At 39.6% G+C, this 16,837-nt stretch overlaps 1 protein-coding gene across 2 annotated transcripts in view; it reads left to right on the top strand.

Moving 5' to 3' along the window:
• Positions 1-814: 814 nt before the first annotated feature.
• LOC115020434 (inactive phospholipase D5-like) overlaps positions 815-16,837 on the top strand; it is a 49,133-nt gene continuing 33,110 nt past the window's right edge. The window contains exon 1 of one of the 2 annotated variants that reach the window (XM_029450472.1): positions 815-1,400. In XM_029450472.1, the coding sequence (XP_029306332.1) occupies positions 1,272-1,400 (129 nt within the window). In that variant the 5' untranslated portion in view covers positions 815-1,271. Of the gene's footprint in view, positions 1,401-12,416; positions 12,835-16,837 lie in introns of those variants that run through there. The other variant, XM_029450473.1, reaches the window with a different exon arrangement.

A 16,837-nucleotide genomic window follows, 5' to 3' on the forward strand; every position in this document is an offset into this window, starting at 1 on the left:
TGTGTGTGTGTGTGTGTGTGTGTGTGTGTGTGTGTGTGTGTGTGTGTACAGCATGTTTAGCTTTGCCCAGAAGCCAATTAAAGTTTTTAAGCTTTGTTGCTTCCCTGGCAAGCCAAGGTAAGGGAGGCACTGCAGCCTCTCTGCGCCACTCTGCTGTAGTGTGCCAAGGTCTGAGTGTGTGTGTGTGTGTGTGTGTGTGTGTGTGTGTGTGTGTGTGTGTGTGTGTGTGTGTGTGTGTGTGTGTGTGTGTGTGTGTGTGTGTGTGTACCCGAATAAGGAAAAAGAAAAAAACTATGTTTAGCAGTTGGGAGTGGTGGAAAGAACAGGGCAGTGTTTGCAACATGTATGCAGCAAAAGACTGAAAGAGGAAGAGAGTTGGAAACATGCAGTATAAAGGGAGGTACAGGGATATGGTGTGAAAATGTCTGAAAGATCTGAAAAGTTGCGGGGCTGCAAGGAGTAATGAGAATAAGAGAAAGATATTTTGGGAGAGATGAAGGTAAGGGTGTGTCCGTTGACTCTGTCAGCAGGGCCGGCGGTTCCACTGATGTCTATTTTAAATGTGGGTCTTTCCTTCTTCTGTGACGCTGCATCAGCATCACCACCCCTCTCTCCGTCCCCTCTCACTTTCTACCTCTTCCTCTGTGTTTCTATACCCCTCCCTTTCCCTCTCTCCTCCTCCTCCTCCTCCTCCCCACACACACACTCCCACACCGGGGAAGCCTGAATCAGTGGAAGTCCTGATCAGAGCCATCGGAGTCCCTTGTCTTCTGAGCGCTGAGCCTAACAGGTCTGTGCTCAGCTCAACCCAGTACAGATCTCTGCGTTACCATAAGAAGGTGAAGCCTTGCTTTCTGGAGGCACATTGGAACAGGACTTACCTACAGCCTGTGGACATTTACCAATAGTGGTAAAGACAGGAATTCTCCTACTTTGTGAACATGGGGGGTTTGGTGACAATGAAAGCTATGCAGTGATGCATTTGAGGAATGTAAAGCTTCAATCTCTTTGAACACTTTGAAAATTGCTTTGGAAGAAAGCTGGACAGTTATAGGAGTATATACATGTTTTACCATGTCCAAAGGAAGTGAAAGGTGCAGTCAGGCTAAAGGTACACGGTGCGTCCCAAAAAGGAAGAGTTTTCTTCAGCCTTTAACGGGAGATCAACATGTTAATTGACTCTTTTACCGAGACCGAAAGACCAATCCGTCCAGCCATCATTTAGTCGTATGGAGCTTTGAGGGACCCGCGTGTCACTGGGTGGCCTGGACATGAGAGGTCAGGGGTTAGGGTTGGGCATGCCAGCTGGTGGGACGCCTGTCAGTTCCATAATAACGGCAGTGCAGCAGAAGGAGTACTCAGCCGGCGTCTGGCTTCGAAGGAAGGACAAACTGGAACATGTGAGTTCTGAGTACTAATTCTGGGGAGTGAGAAACAGATGTAGGGAGGCTGACATGTTTAGACAAAATATCTGGGTGCTAAAAGGTTGGACACTTTCAGTTCAAATATGTTTTAGTTCTGATGACTGTAATGTTTGAATGTTGGACCCAGGAGTAGATTGTTATTAGAATAAGAAGAAGGCTACGAGCAGTATGCAAGAGCTATAAATCAGTTCAGAGGCACTGCTGGACTGGTGATTCAAGCTAAAAGTATCTAATATGTGATGGTGTAAATGTAAGGTTTTGCTGCTTCTCTCTGTTTTATATCATTGTGAATTGAATATCTTTGGTTGGATAAACCAAGACATTTGGATTTATCACTTTGAGAAATTATACTTCTATATTATATTCAAATCTTTAGGATTTCTTAAATAATTGAGAGAATAATGCATGACTTTAAAATAATTGTATAAATAAGAAAGTTATATATACAAAGATTATATTTTGTGTCCCCTTCAAACTGTGTTGAGGAACTTAAACTGTAAACTTTTTTCAATGAGGCATGCAGAGTAAGTTTCTGAATGTTTTATGTTGTTGCAATCAACCTTTTCAACACGATTGCCGTAAAACAACATCAGCATTCTACACAGGGCTCTTAGGGGCAGACATTTAGCGCCTGGGAAAGGAATGGAAAAGGCGTGTCTTGAATATTTGATGTCGGAGAGGAACAGTGCCATGTCCTCCAGGGAGCTGCACACACACACGCACACACACACACACACACACACACACACACACACACACACACACACACACACATACTCACACTCACATTTTCATAAATTAGTTGCCTTTAAGTCTGTCACATTCAAGTCACATCTATTAGTTAATGGCATTTTCTTCAACAGCTACATCATGCAGTTTTAACTTCAGAGCAAGAGTTTCTCTGCTGACAACAATGATTAATGGGGAGTCAGGAGGATGAGCTAAGAAGTTGAATACAAAGTGCTGCACATTGAGTACCGCTGTCAAAGCAACGTGATTCAAGTCACAAGTTCAGCATCCTGAACGAAAGCGCCACAAAACATTTAGCTTGAAATGTAAATGCATCACACATTTTATTTCTAAGGATAACCAGGACTTTTTCAACATGAAACACTTCATGTGAATTGTTACAATCAGGATTTATGATCGATGTTACTATCAAATGTAGGTTTGCCAAGACGAATACAGTTACACAATGTATTTATGAGAATAAAGTATTATAAGATAGTTTAATACAGAACACTAATCTATCTAATCAGTGAAATCTGTGAGGCCCGCTCAAGGCAGTGTGAAACTTTGGGCTGTTTCCAGAAAAAAGTTGACAATTATGAGAGAAATGCTTTTTAGTCAATCAAAAATGGTGTTCTGAGATAGTACAGAAATGTAATATCACAATGTGACTGTTGCCACTACAAACTGACTATCAGAATGTGATAATTAGTTAACAGTGTCACCTTGTGAGATTACTTCACAGTCTATAGATGTTTGAACAGTCAGCAGAGCGCCAGCGTTCTGCTACGACATGCTGATGGAGTTATTGGACTCTCTTTGCTGTCACATGAACCTGTGCTGACTGATTGATTTCATTGTTACTGAGGTTGCTTTTCTAAAAACTATGTTAAGTGCATCTAAGTGGATGTAATGCCATTAGGAGTCTTTGTTTAATGGCTGTATGTATACTGTACTAAGGATAGCTCATAATTCACATACTTACACGGCAGAAGGAGTTGGGAGGATGAGCCTGGAAGTCAAGCTGCTCCTCACGCTGATTACATTTCCATGGTTTGCATGGTCAAACTATAGGGCGCTGAGGCTTTTTCTCCTGGATATAAAGTGGTCTCAGAGGTTTATCACACTTTCATCTCGTGCTGTGGGAGACTGACCATCATGATGGTGACGATTACGATGAACAGAGTTAAGAACATTTGGAAGATTAAGGACATTGTATGAATGATTAGTATTGATTATATGCTGTGAGAAGTTTAACACATATCCTTTTGATTAGCTTTATCCATCTTCTTGGCATTTAACTATCAAATAAAAGCAAACATGGCCAACAGAAGGATCTATGGAATCCATTTGGGAGAGGTGGGAAATCACAGATACAAGTATTCTTTGAATATAAAAGAAGAAAATACAATAAAGTTGGTTCACCCAAATGATAACATTATCTGCAAGGCTTTACCACAAGTACTTTTATGCTGCAATATCAACATATATCATACATTCTAAATTCAATAGAGAAACATTTTATGGATTAAAATAACCACACATACACACACTTGTTTGGTTAAAGCAGCCAATTAAATACCAAATCAAGGTGGTTCCTCACATCTGCGGGAAAATAAATCCTATAAACCTCCAATATTTCCGTAAAACAGTCCTGCCCATCGATTTTCAACAATGCCCTCAATGGCCTGTAGTACCCAGGATACTAACAGGATACTAACAGGATACTAACAGGATACTCACAGGATACTAACAGGATACTCACAGGATACTAACAGGATACTAACAGGATATGTACAGGATACTAACAGGATATGTACAGGATACTAACAGGATACTAACAGGATACTAACAGGATACTAACAGGATACTAACAGGATACTAACAGGATACTTACAGGATACTAACAGGATACTTACAGGATACTAACAGGATACTAACAGGATACTAACAGGATACTAACAGGATACTAACAGGATACTAACAGGATACTAACAGGATACTAACAGGAAACTTACAGGATACTAACAGGATACTAACAGGATACTTACATGATACTAACAGGATACTTACAGGAAACTTACAGGATACTAACAGGATACTAACAGGATACTTACAGGATACTAACAGGATACTTACATGATACTAACAGGATACTAACAGGATACTAACAGGATACTAACAGGATACTAACAGGATACTTACATGATACTAACAGGATACTTACATGATACTTACATGATACTAACAGGATACTTACATGATACTTACATGATACTAACAGGATACTTACATGATACTAACAGGATACTTACAGGATACTAACAGGATACTAACAGGATACTAACAGGAAACTTACATGATACTAACAGGATACTTACAGGATACTAACAGGATACTAACAGGATACTAACAGGAAACTTACAGGATACTAACAGGATACTTACAGGATACTTACATGATACTAACAGGATACTAACAGGATACTTACAGGATACTAACAGGATACTTACAGGATACTAACAGGATACTAACAGGATACTTACAGGATACTAACAGGATACTTACAGGATACTTACATGATACTAACAGGATACTAACAGGATACTTACAGGATACTAACAGGATACTTACATGATACTAACAGGATACTAACAGGATACTTACAGGATACTAACAGGATACTTACAGGATACTTACAGGATACTTACATGATACTAACAGGATACTAACAGGATACTTACAGGATACTAACAGGATACTTACATGATACTAACAGGATACTAACAGGATACTTACAGGATACTAACAGGATACTAACAGGATACTTACATGATACTAACAGGATACTAACAGGATACTTACAGGATACTAACAGGATACTTACATGATACTAACAGGATACTTACATGATACTAACAGGATACTAACAGGATACTTACAGGATACTAACAGGATACTTACAGGATAATAACAGGATGCTAACAGGATACTAACAGGATACTAACAGGATACTTACAGGATACTAACAGGATACTAACAGGAAACTTACAGGATACTTACAGGATACTTATAGGATACTAACAGGATACTTACAGGATACTAACAGGATACTAACAGGAAACTTACAGGATACTTACAGGATACTTATAGGATACTAACAGGATACTTATAGGATACTAACAGGATACTAACAGGATACTAACAGGATACTTACAGGATACTAACAGGATACTTACAGGATACTTACAGGATACTAACAGGATACTTATAGGATACTAACAGGATACTAACAGGATACTTACAGGATACTAACAGGATACTTATAGGATACTAACAGGATACTTACAGGATACTAACAGGATACTAACAGGATACTTACAGGATACTAACAGGATACTAACAGGATACTTACAGGATACTAACAGGATACTTATAGGATACTAACAGGATACTTACATGATACTAACAGGATACTAACAGGATACTTACAGGATACTAACAGGATACTTACAGGATACTAACAGGATACTTATAGGATACTAACAGGATACTAACAGGATACTTACAGGATACTAACAGGATACTTATAGGATACTAACAGGATACTTACATGATACTAACAGGATACTAACAGGATACTTACAGGATACTAACAGGATACTTACAGGATAATAACAGGATGCTAACAGGATACTAACAGGATACTAACAGGATACTTACAGGATACTAACAGGATACTAACAGGAAACTTACAGGATACTTACAGGATACTTATAGGATACTAACAGGATACTTACAGGATACTAACAGGATACTAACAGGAAACTTACAGGATACTTACAGGATACTTATAGGATACTAACAGGATACTTATAGGATACTAACAGGATACTAACAGGATACTAACAGGATACTTACAGGATACTAACAGGATACTTACAGGATACTAACAGGATACTTATAGGATACTAACAGGATACTAACAGGATACTAACAGGATACTTACAGGATACTAACAGGATACTAACAGGATACTAACAGGATACTTACAGGATACTAACAGGATACTTACAGGATACTCACAGGATACTAACAGGATACTAACAGGATACTAACAGGATACTTACATGATACTAACAGGATACTTACAGGATACTAACAGGATACTTACAGGATACTCACAGGATACTAACAGGATACTAACAGGATACTTACAGGATGCTAACAGGATACTAACAGGATACTTACAGGATACTAACAGGATACTAACAGGATACTTACAGGATACTAACAGGATGCTAACAGGATACTAACAGGATACTTACAGGATGCTAACAGGATACTAACAGGATACTTACAGGATACTAACAGGATACTAACAGGATACTTACAGGATACTAACAGGATGCTAACAGGATACTAACAGGATGCTAACATGATACAATTATCGTAACATTTAATCCCTACAAATCCCTTTGATAAAGGATTGTTACTCCATGAAGAAGCTACATTAATGCTGCCGTCTTCCGCGGGCTGAACAAAGCTCTGCCATTCTTCCCCATTATCTTGCGAAGACCTTGGGCTTTGTCTGCACTTTCAAAGCAGCACATACCTGACTTGTTCAGTTAAAGATGGACATGTTTTCAGTTTTGTATTCCTTTCATTTTTAATTGCTTCGTTCTATCTGACATTTATTCAGCAGCAGGAAACACTCACCTTGAGCTTTATGCTGCAACTGTCTCTCAACACTTCCACTCACGCATTAAGCTGCTTCCTTATCACGCTGTTAGATGGCTTTGATCTTTCAATAAGATGTTCCAGTGTCATCGTCTGCTCTTCTTGCACACAGAAAAATACATTATTGTTAGTGTGATTGCTTAATTAAGGTTGTTTTCTCACACCCATTAGACAGGATACTCTCTCCTTGTGGTACATGGAAGACAGCGAGTGAAAAGAAGCCAATAAAAGGAAAGAGGACACTATTCATTGCCTGCAGGGGCTGATTAAAGTTTTCACATATAACGATTTATTTTCCTATCAACGTTACAAGGGTCCTTTTGCAGAAAGTAAGACAAGGAGAGAGGGATAGCTTTGTTATTTCTGTTAGAGAGATATGTTGCTGGTGTGACTGCAATCAGATTTTACTGTCAGAAATAAATCTAGCTAGAGTGATGTATGTGTTCGATACCGCGTACCAATTAAATTGATGCTTGGAGTTTTTTGGCTTGGCAGCAATGAAACATTATGCCGAGGCTTCTGGCTTTAATTAAAGTTTTCCTCTCTACCGTCTGTTTACTGCTAAAAAATGTGCCATGCTGCAGCTGTTTAAATGGATGATTCACTTACTATCATCTTCTGAACCAAATCACAAGAATCCATGAGTAAATATCAACACTCTAACCTTTCATACTGCTTTCAGTCATCTGGCGTGCTTCTAATTGCACCCACCACTGCTACATAGTGGGACATAATCATTTGGGAATCACTGTATTTTGGTATCTCTGTAATCAGTTTAGGCATAAATCTGCAGTGAAGAAGTGTTTCTGCAAAGTGACATACAAAAGAGAAAAGTAGCAACACCACAATTAAAAATACTCTATTACGAGTACAAATCCTGCTTTCAAAATGGTACTACTGTATTGTGTTATCCCGTCAGATTATCACAATTAATGGCTTTAATGTGTAAACAGCATTTTAATGTCAGGTCGAGGTGAAGCTCATTTTAACTGCTTTAGTAACACTTTCCTTTGACTCATGTATTTTTCATTTATAAGCAGTATATACACATTATAATGTAGTTGTAATGCAGCTATAAGGACATTAGTAAGTGTTTATTAATGTAAGGTATTTGTCAAGAATTCTACCATCTCCTTTGAAGACATATTTGATATTGTCATTCATGTATAGTCATGCACTCGCCTTCACTTCACTAAAATCATCTCCTTGTGTAAAAGCCAACATGTTATTGTTAATCATATCATCCACAGAGGCTTTATGAAAGATGAGTGCAGCCTGTAAATGTTCTGCATCCTGTATGTGATTGGGTCTATATACCATTTAGATCTTAAGAACAGTAGAGGGAGCTATTGTGTAATCGGAAAAAAATAGTTTTTGTGTGTCTCCGTGCACACATCTGACAGTCTGTGTGCAGGTGTGTGTTATACATACTACCACCACCACCTCGATAATGATCTCTCAGTTCGAACACTTACTAATTTAATATCTCTCCAGGATCCGAGGGTTTGAAGTATGCTGGCTGTCAGTTTTACCATATGTGAGCTTTAAATCTCCCTCGTCTCATATACTTTAATTGGCTATTTTCTTTATGGGTTTCTTTACTGTGTGGCATCTCAGACATCCAAACATGATTCCTCTCTCTGGGTCTTTCAGTCTCATACTCTCTTTACACACAACCACATGCCGGAACTAATTAATGGTGAGAATCCACTGGAAGCCATACCCATGCCTTTTTCATGAGCTGAACTAATTAGGCAATTAGCTGAAAGTCATTAGACTCAAAGACAAGTTATTTTAGTTGAAAAAGTGTGACAAGAGTGTGATGCTCAGGTGCTCAGTGATGTGAGAGATCCATATGTCACAGAAATGCCAGAGGATTTAAACTCTACATGTTTTATTTAGAAGCTCTCAGGCTCTTTAAACGCTTCCAGCATGGAGCTCAGAATGGAAGTAAATAGGAATTTTAATAATCCAATGTAATATTCCCTTCAGACCTCTCTAGTATCTTGATTTGTAGGACCGTGTTGTATTGAACTTCACATGAGAACAATTCACCGCTTCCAGTTGTAATATTGGAAGCTTAGTGCGCTCTCACTGTTCACACATTTTTAATAAAGCGGATGAAGCAGAGCTACATAGTGCACCATCCATTATAACTCGATGTCTTTATTGTCGCGTTTCTTCTTTACCATCTGTGAGGTTGTGTGTATCGGATTTCAAAGTGCGTGCTGACTGCGTGATTATTCGTGAAAAAGAGACTCATTGTTTTTGAGCCGTCCGGTAAGGGAGTGCTTCAGATGCAAGATTACTTCCTGTCCGCAGGGAGTATTTATTTATTGCAATATATCTGATGTTTTCATTCAGAGCTATGATAAGTATACAGGTAGGAAGCTCAGTGATGCTCTTGAGATAAAACCTCTAAGTTATGTGGTTTCACGTTGATTGGCCATTGAGAAGATGTCCAAATCATACGGATGTATAGACTCAAATTATAAGCTATATTTGGTTTGGTAGACACTTCTGTTGTAGACTTACAATAGGTCGACATTTTGGGAAATGTGCTTATTAATTTTCTTGCGGAGATTAGATGAGAAGATCGACACCCGTCTCAGTTATTTGTTTATTCAGAGAATACATCTACTGACAGTATTTTCCCCGCAACCCAATCATGGGGCAGCTCAGCTGTCTTTGAATCTTGGTGTGTTTATGTACAACAACTTTGTAGCTTGTGCATCTGTCCCATCACTCCAATTAGAGTCTGTACCGTCTTCACACCCCTGAGATCCTGCAGTCAACTGATTGTAAAGCCACCAGTGTGTTTCCTGTAACAAATCACCATCTGGTGCTTCTGCTTGTACAAATGAGCTTTGTGTCCTAGTTTTATGCATTATGTATTAATTAAACGATCTCTTTCCTGATTTTGTTATGATGCTGTATTTTTTTATTTCATCTCGTCAGGCAAGTGCAATATTTTACATAACTTTCTTTTTGTGGACCGCCCCCTGGCTTTTACATTGTGAATGTATAAACAGTGACTTTAGGGCCAAAAAAATGCTGAAAATGACCCTAAATCTGCGTGATAGAAGTGAACCTATTTTGTTTTTGCACATGTCCTTTAATATTTACATCAATGCACAGAAAACATAGTGCTGAATGCAAAAATAACTTTTTTTTAAAGACTGCCACTTGGCGTAATTAAGATGGTGTTGTAGTGACCATACCCTGTGTGCACGTGTTAGTGCAGTTCTGGAGCTTCACAGCTTCCGTCAAAGATTTGAACTTTGCAGGGTCAGAAAAAAAAACCCATCAGCATGCTGCCTGACTTCTAACAATGCTAACTGACACTGACCAGAGGGAGGCAGCATCTGACGGCTCCCCACCACCTGCCTCAGGACAGGCCGAAGGAGAGCTGCAGCTGAAGACTGTGGAATAACACACACACACACACACACACACACACACACACACACACACACACACACACACACACACACACACACACACACACACACACACACACACACACACTGTCATTTTAAGACAACCAAGCGAAGTCTCCCTCATTCTTGAAACTGTTGAAACTGTGTGAGTCAGCTAGAAAGTGACAAATCTGCAGTGCAATACAAATATAAAAACTTCTACAGATGGACGGCGGAGACGAGTGCTGATACTGTATTCTCCCCTGACAAATATAAACACCATCCTTATTTTTGTTCTACACTTGGAAATACCAGAATATCATCACATTGGTCACATATGTCTGTTCTATAGTGAAAGCTCCTGTTAAGGAGTTTGCATGAAGTGTATTTTATTTGTTGTATTATTATTTATAGTCAGTTCTTTGCTTCTGTAATGACCCAGTATCCCCTCAGGATGGAAACTTCTTCTGATGTGGAGCACAATGCCAGACACACACACACACACACACACACACACACACACACTCACACACACACACACACATACACACACACACACACACACACACACACAGAGTTCAGAGGCAGTCACCGCAGGTAGATATTAATCAGCCACAGAGAGGGGATTAGCTATTGATCTGACGTGAAGCTTACATTCTGTAGATCTCTTTGAGGCTCTTAACTAGACATGCAGATATATATTATACATCAGACGGGTGAGATTATTGCTTTAGGATTGAAAGCCTCTTAGATTTATGCTTATGAATCCACCTCTTGGCACTTCAGGCTGATTTACACAGAGTTAGAATAAGAGTAAGGATAATAAAGTGGATGATTTGGATTATCTTCCCGTCACCTACTGTTGAAATAAACAAGAAGAATATCCCATAATGCAGACGAGCAATCTTGAACTTGAACTAAAGGTCATCCTTGTAGCCTTGCAAGTGATTTGTGAAAGTTGGCTGCCAGGTTAAGTGTAAATAACAGTAGTCATGTTTGTTTATGGGCTTTTTATTGCCAATGCAGTAAAGTAATACTAAACTAGAAAGTAGAAAGCTGCAGGAGGGTACTCCATAAAGACGTGAAGACAATGTATTTATAAGAGCTCCAACAATGGAGACTAAAACCCTGTTTCTTCTATTCTATATGCTTCTCTGCTCCATATTTACACTAGTGAGTTTAACAGTTCTTACAAGTGATTATTGACGGATTTTAGGGCTAAGAAATCCAATATTTCAACCGATCCCCAGTTTATCTCACAATAAAAAGTTGTATTTTAAGTGACAGACAAAAATGAAATAGAGTAATCAATAAGAATGCAATTCTTCTCTTCTCTTCTCTCCTTTATATCTACTACAGTGCAATGAGCTCTGAGCTGTGAAGTGTAACAGCACCCTCTGTTGGTCGTGCAGTGTGAGTACACAGCTGCAGGGCAGACTGACTTTAAAAGATTTACTATCCCTACTCTGCATGTGAACAGGAGCTGCATTGCATTTCAATGCGCTGCCATTGCATACTAAAAGCGTGTGGAGTTAACCTCCAAGAATGACTATTTTATGATATCTGGCATTCACTCTTGAACACCATGAAGCATCTCTTTCTGCAGCCTACAGCTTTCTGTTTCATTCGTGAATAGGGACAGGAAATAGGGATGCATTAGAGTGAATGTGTGCCTTGAGTTATTGCAAAGTTCATCATGTGTGATCAAAAGAGAGAATAAGGATGTAGATGCAGTGTACGATAATTATTGTATAACAGTATGAATCTTTATTTTCCAATACATTTATTGTATTTCGGATTCAAAATGCGTCTATAATGTCTTTAATCACATGGAGATTAATTAAGTGAACGCAAAAGCTCTGCGGCTCACTATCATGCTCTGTGTGAGGACAGGCGAGTGAATGCACAGTGAAGAAAAAGAGGAGAGCCGGACCATCCATCTAACTATTCTCTCTTCCCTCCCTCTTTCTGTGTCTATATGGGAGAACAGAGAAATGTGAGCTTTCTATTAGAGGGAGAGGGTGGGTAGATAGAGGGAGGCAGGGAGGGTGGACAAACACACGATACGGTGAGACGAGAGGAGAGGAGGAAAGTGAGACAGAAAGGAGGGAGGACAGGAAACATAGAGAACAGAGAGAGGATTGCCATTTGAAAAAGTGTGAGTAGAGGATACATGGATGGAGAAAGGGAGATAGCATCATGTTAGGATTTAGGTGTGTCCTTCTGTGTTAGAGTTTTCATTCATATTCATATACCAGGCAGGAGGTGCAGCACTTTACCTCTCACACACACACAAGCCCATCTCTCACACACAGACACGTGCATTTACAACACATAGATTTCTGCTGCGGAGAGGGACCTACTCCCCTCCACTGTGACTCCAGGGGAAGCGACAGATTTTACAGCTTAAACACACACACACACACACACACACACACACTCGTTCTGCTTCTATAGCACACAAACCAAGAGAAGCACATGTGTTTCAGAGTGGACTAGCGACAGAAGGATGCGCCATGAAGGTGAGCTCTATGAATGCGTTTAGTTTTTATGTGTGTGTGTGTGTGTGTGTGTGTGTGTGTGTGTGTGTGTGTGTGTGTGTGTGTGTGTGTGTGTGTGTGTGTTGTGTTACTGGGCTCTCAGCCAATAACTGATGAATGTTTTACCTACAATACTTTGACTATCTATATATATATTTGATCTATCCTATCCCTCCATCTCTCTTCCTACTTGTCTTGACCTGAGAATAACGTTATGTGCTGCAGGCTGTGGATAGAAAGTGATAATGTTTCTCTCTGGAGGTGTCAGGTGTTCTGACTGTTCTTTGGCTTCAAGTGCTTCACACTCAAGTGGCTTTTCAACTGTGAGCGTGTCTGTGTGAGCAGAGAGGGAGTCTTCAAGAGATTTGCGGACCGTTGCGTTGATGGTGCTCGTGCATTAATTGCGCCTTGTTTCTAAGAATCAGAATTGTCACACTGATGTTTATAAGATGGGAGGTAGCTCAACACTGCTCTGTATGTGAGTCCATGCATGACTTCCCTGCAGTGCATATTTGAGTAAACCCAGAATAAGGATCAGATATTGTTGGTCATATCGTTGGCTGTGATCGTACACCTGATACACATGCTGATTCAATTACACCAAGCTTGTAGCAACAGTGAAGTGCAAGCCAGCAAGACCTTTAATGACAGGTATCTCAAATTTCTATTTTTGTTTACCTTTTTATTTTGCAATGGGAAGAAAAAGATTGCATCCCATGCACATCCAGTAATTAGTTTATTAAAAGTAATTAAAGCTATCAACCAATATTAGCTTATTGCAACTATAGTATATAAGTATTATGTATAGGAGACAGGGTTGCCATGTTGGGGTCTATGTTGACTGATAGTAAACAAGACACTACACTACAGAAATGCATAAATATGTTATAGATCATTTAGAAACAGTGTTTTATAATTTGTCCACCAGAGAGCACTAAAAACAAGTTCATTTTTTTAATGTAAAATGTCTTGCTCAGAACATCTTGGTCACAGTTCTTTAAAAAAAACTAATTCAAGGGATCCTTACCAATAATAATTGGTGAAATTAGGTGTTTATGGTACTATTAGCAAATATATTGTAAACAGATTATTTCAAAACTCGAGATAATTTCAACCTTCCAGAATAAAAAAGTAATAAACAGTCAGCATGCATTACAACCTGCATCCAGAAGCATACAACAAATATCCTTCAATTTGTGTCACTAATAACACAATTTCCCTTTAACCAAATCCAGGAGTTCTAATGTCGTAGCACACTTCATCTCAACTAATCACATCAAAGAATGACAGAGGAGGACAACCCGTGTCCCCCCCCACTGTAAACTCACCAGGAGTATTACTGTAATTGGGTTTCGCTGTTATTTTATCCAACATGTGCCGCAAGATAATAACAATCAATCATCCTTAGACCTTTACAACAAGGTTTTCCATTTACCATCCCTCCTTCTATCCCTCTTCCTCTCTGATTCTTCCTCTTCGTCTCTGTCTCCTGGTCCCATCAGTGTTTCAGCCCGGGTGCACAGAGCTCTGCCTTACAAGTGGGCTGCTGGGCCGAAATGAGCTGGTCAAGTCAGATTGTCAGTGGGGAGGAGGAGAGGGGGGGGGGGGGGGGGGTAATCTGGTGTGAAGAAGAGAAGAGAGGAAGAAAAGGATGTGGGGAGAGAGAAAAAAAACCTTTAGTAATTCTCCTGGCAGGATGCATCAATATGCGCGGTACACAGGCACACACTCCCACATCAGTGCACACACACACACACACACACACACACACACACACACACACACACACACACACACACACACACACACATCAGACCATGGTGCAAAGCGCCAGCAGCCCAACACACCTGAAATGGTATCCATGGCAACCACACCACTGGCTCCCTGCGTGTTTGTCCAAAGCGCATCCAGAGTCCGTGCGCTCTCCGCGCGTGATATTTCTTCAGAGACGGGTCACTCCGTTCAGACCTTGTTTTCTTGAAGAGGCTTGTTTACTCTGAGGGAGTTTTGTATTCAGGGTTAAAGCGGTCTGACTCAGCGCGTGTTGTCTGCAGAGACTCTCCCTGTCTGGCATTATGTACAACAACAAGTGGCGGACACAACTGCATGCTAATGCTGGGAAACTTTGACAAACATTGACTCAACAGGAAGTGCATTGATTGAAACATTTCGTATAAACAGCACCAGACAGTGGATTACCTGCAGAAACTCGTAACGTGCTGAAAATCCTCAGTTTATCCCGCAAAAGTAAATATTTAAGTCAATAAACATGTCGGTGCCATCAGAATGAGAAGTCCTCTGTCATTGTTTACAGACAAGATAGTGACATGCTTAGCTGTGTTGTCTGTAAGTGTTTTCTGATCACAATGATGTGTGTGTGTGGGATTGATTACAAGAGATTACAAGAGAGGATTGACATTTACACCTTTACTGTTTGATACAAACATCTAAGCTATTTAGGAGAACTGATTGATCATTGGTTGATTGGTTGAGCTTCGGGTGATAATCAATTTGCTTCAAACATTTTATGTTCACATGTTATTTCAGCAGAGATTGATTACAGGTGTTTGGAGAAGATTCACATTTACACCTTTACTGTTTGATACAAACATCTAAGCTATTTTGGAGAACTGGTGATAATCAATTTGCTTCAAACATTTTATGTTCACATATTATTTCAGCAGAGATTGATTACAGGTGTTTGGAGAAGATTCACATGTACACCTTTACTGTTATTTGGACCATGTCCTTGCGAAACAGAAAAGAAAAACAGGAGTCTGTTTCACAGCGCTGCTTTGCACAAATGAAAATAATAGTTGTAGGAGTCAGAGGTAAGGAGTCAGTCAAGGAATAATATAAAATCCTTGGACAAATAAAACTCTTATCTACAGCTGTGCACGCATTGAAATCTGTCTGGAGTTTTTGTGATTCATTGTCTGTATCTCTTTTGAATTCAAGCTGATAAATCTTTCAGCTGATATGCCTGTATGAATTCATAGTCCTTACATCTTGGGTGAACAAAAAGAAAAAATACAAAGCTGTACAATACAGTATTACTTTACTTATTGTAAGATATCAAATCAAAATCTAGATAAGACTTGTACAGCAACATGTTTATTGACCCAGGACAAACATTAGATGAATGTTTTAGACAATCACGAGCAAATGTTTGAATTTATAGACCTTTTACACAGCAGACATTTTAACTTGTCATAGCTGGAGATGTACAGGTCAAAGTAATAACATCGGATGTTTGTAAGTGTTCCAATAAGCCATGTTGGCGACCAGTTGTACATAATACCTGGACCTGAAGAAACAGGACGTATTAATGTTATTAAATACACCTGTGCTTTTCCTGCTATTACATGTCAAATTGTCTGCCGTGAAAAAGCTCTATATTTCCTATTGAAACGACCACATGGTAAAGATTCAGTGTGGTTAGATTCAAGCGACTGAAAGCACTAAAACACTGAATATTTTAACGCGCTCATCCACCCCCTCCACAGCATCGGACTCTTTGCTGTGCCATAAAAACATCACATTGTTCAGACATTTCTGTTGCACAACTGGACCACTGACACAAAGGTTCTGCTGAAGGAACATGATGGTTCATACACTATAAAGACTGACGAGGCTCATGGGTAATGTAGTATTCAGTAAAAACACAGGAGCTTCCTCGCAGCAGCCAGCGGTAGCTGAGTGACACTGGCCCTCACTTGTATCAAAGCATCTCTCAAAATGTCCTCAGAGACAAAGAAAGAGTGAGAATTCAGTCCAGCATAATTCAAGATCTAATACAGATGTTATCGAGGTCTTTCCTCACGAAGCCCAGGAAGCAAGCTTTGCTCTTTTCTGCTTTTTTGTAGTCCATGTCCAAAAAAAGAGAAGTTGTGTCAATTATTTATATCTACTACATTAACAAAGGAGGTCACCACCTGTGTGTGTGTGCGTGTGTGTGTGTGTGTGTGTGTGTGTGTGTGTGTGT

The sequence above is a fragment of the Cottoperca gobio genome, chromosome 15 (genome assembly GCF_900634415.1).
Source record: "Cottoperca gobio chromosome 15, fCotGob3.1, whole genome shotgun sequence".
Lineage (NCBI taxonomy): Eukaryota > Metazoa > Chordata > Actinopteri > Perciformes > Bovichtidae > Cottoperca > Cottoperca gobio.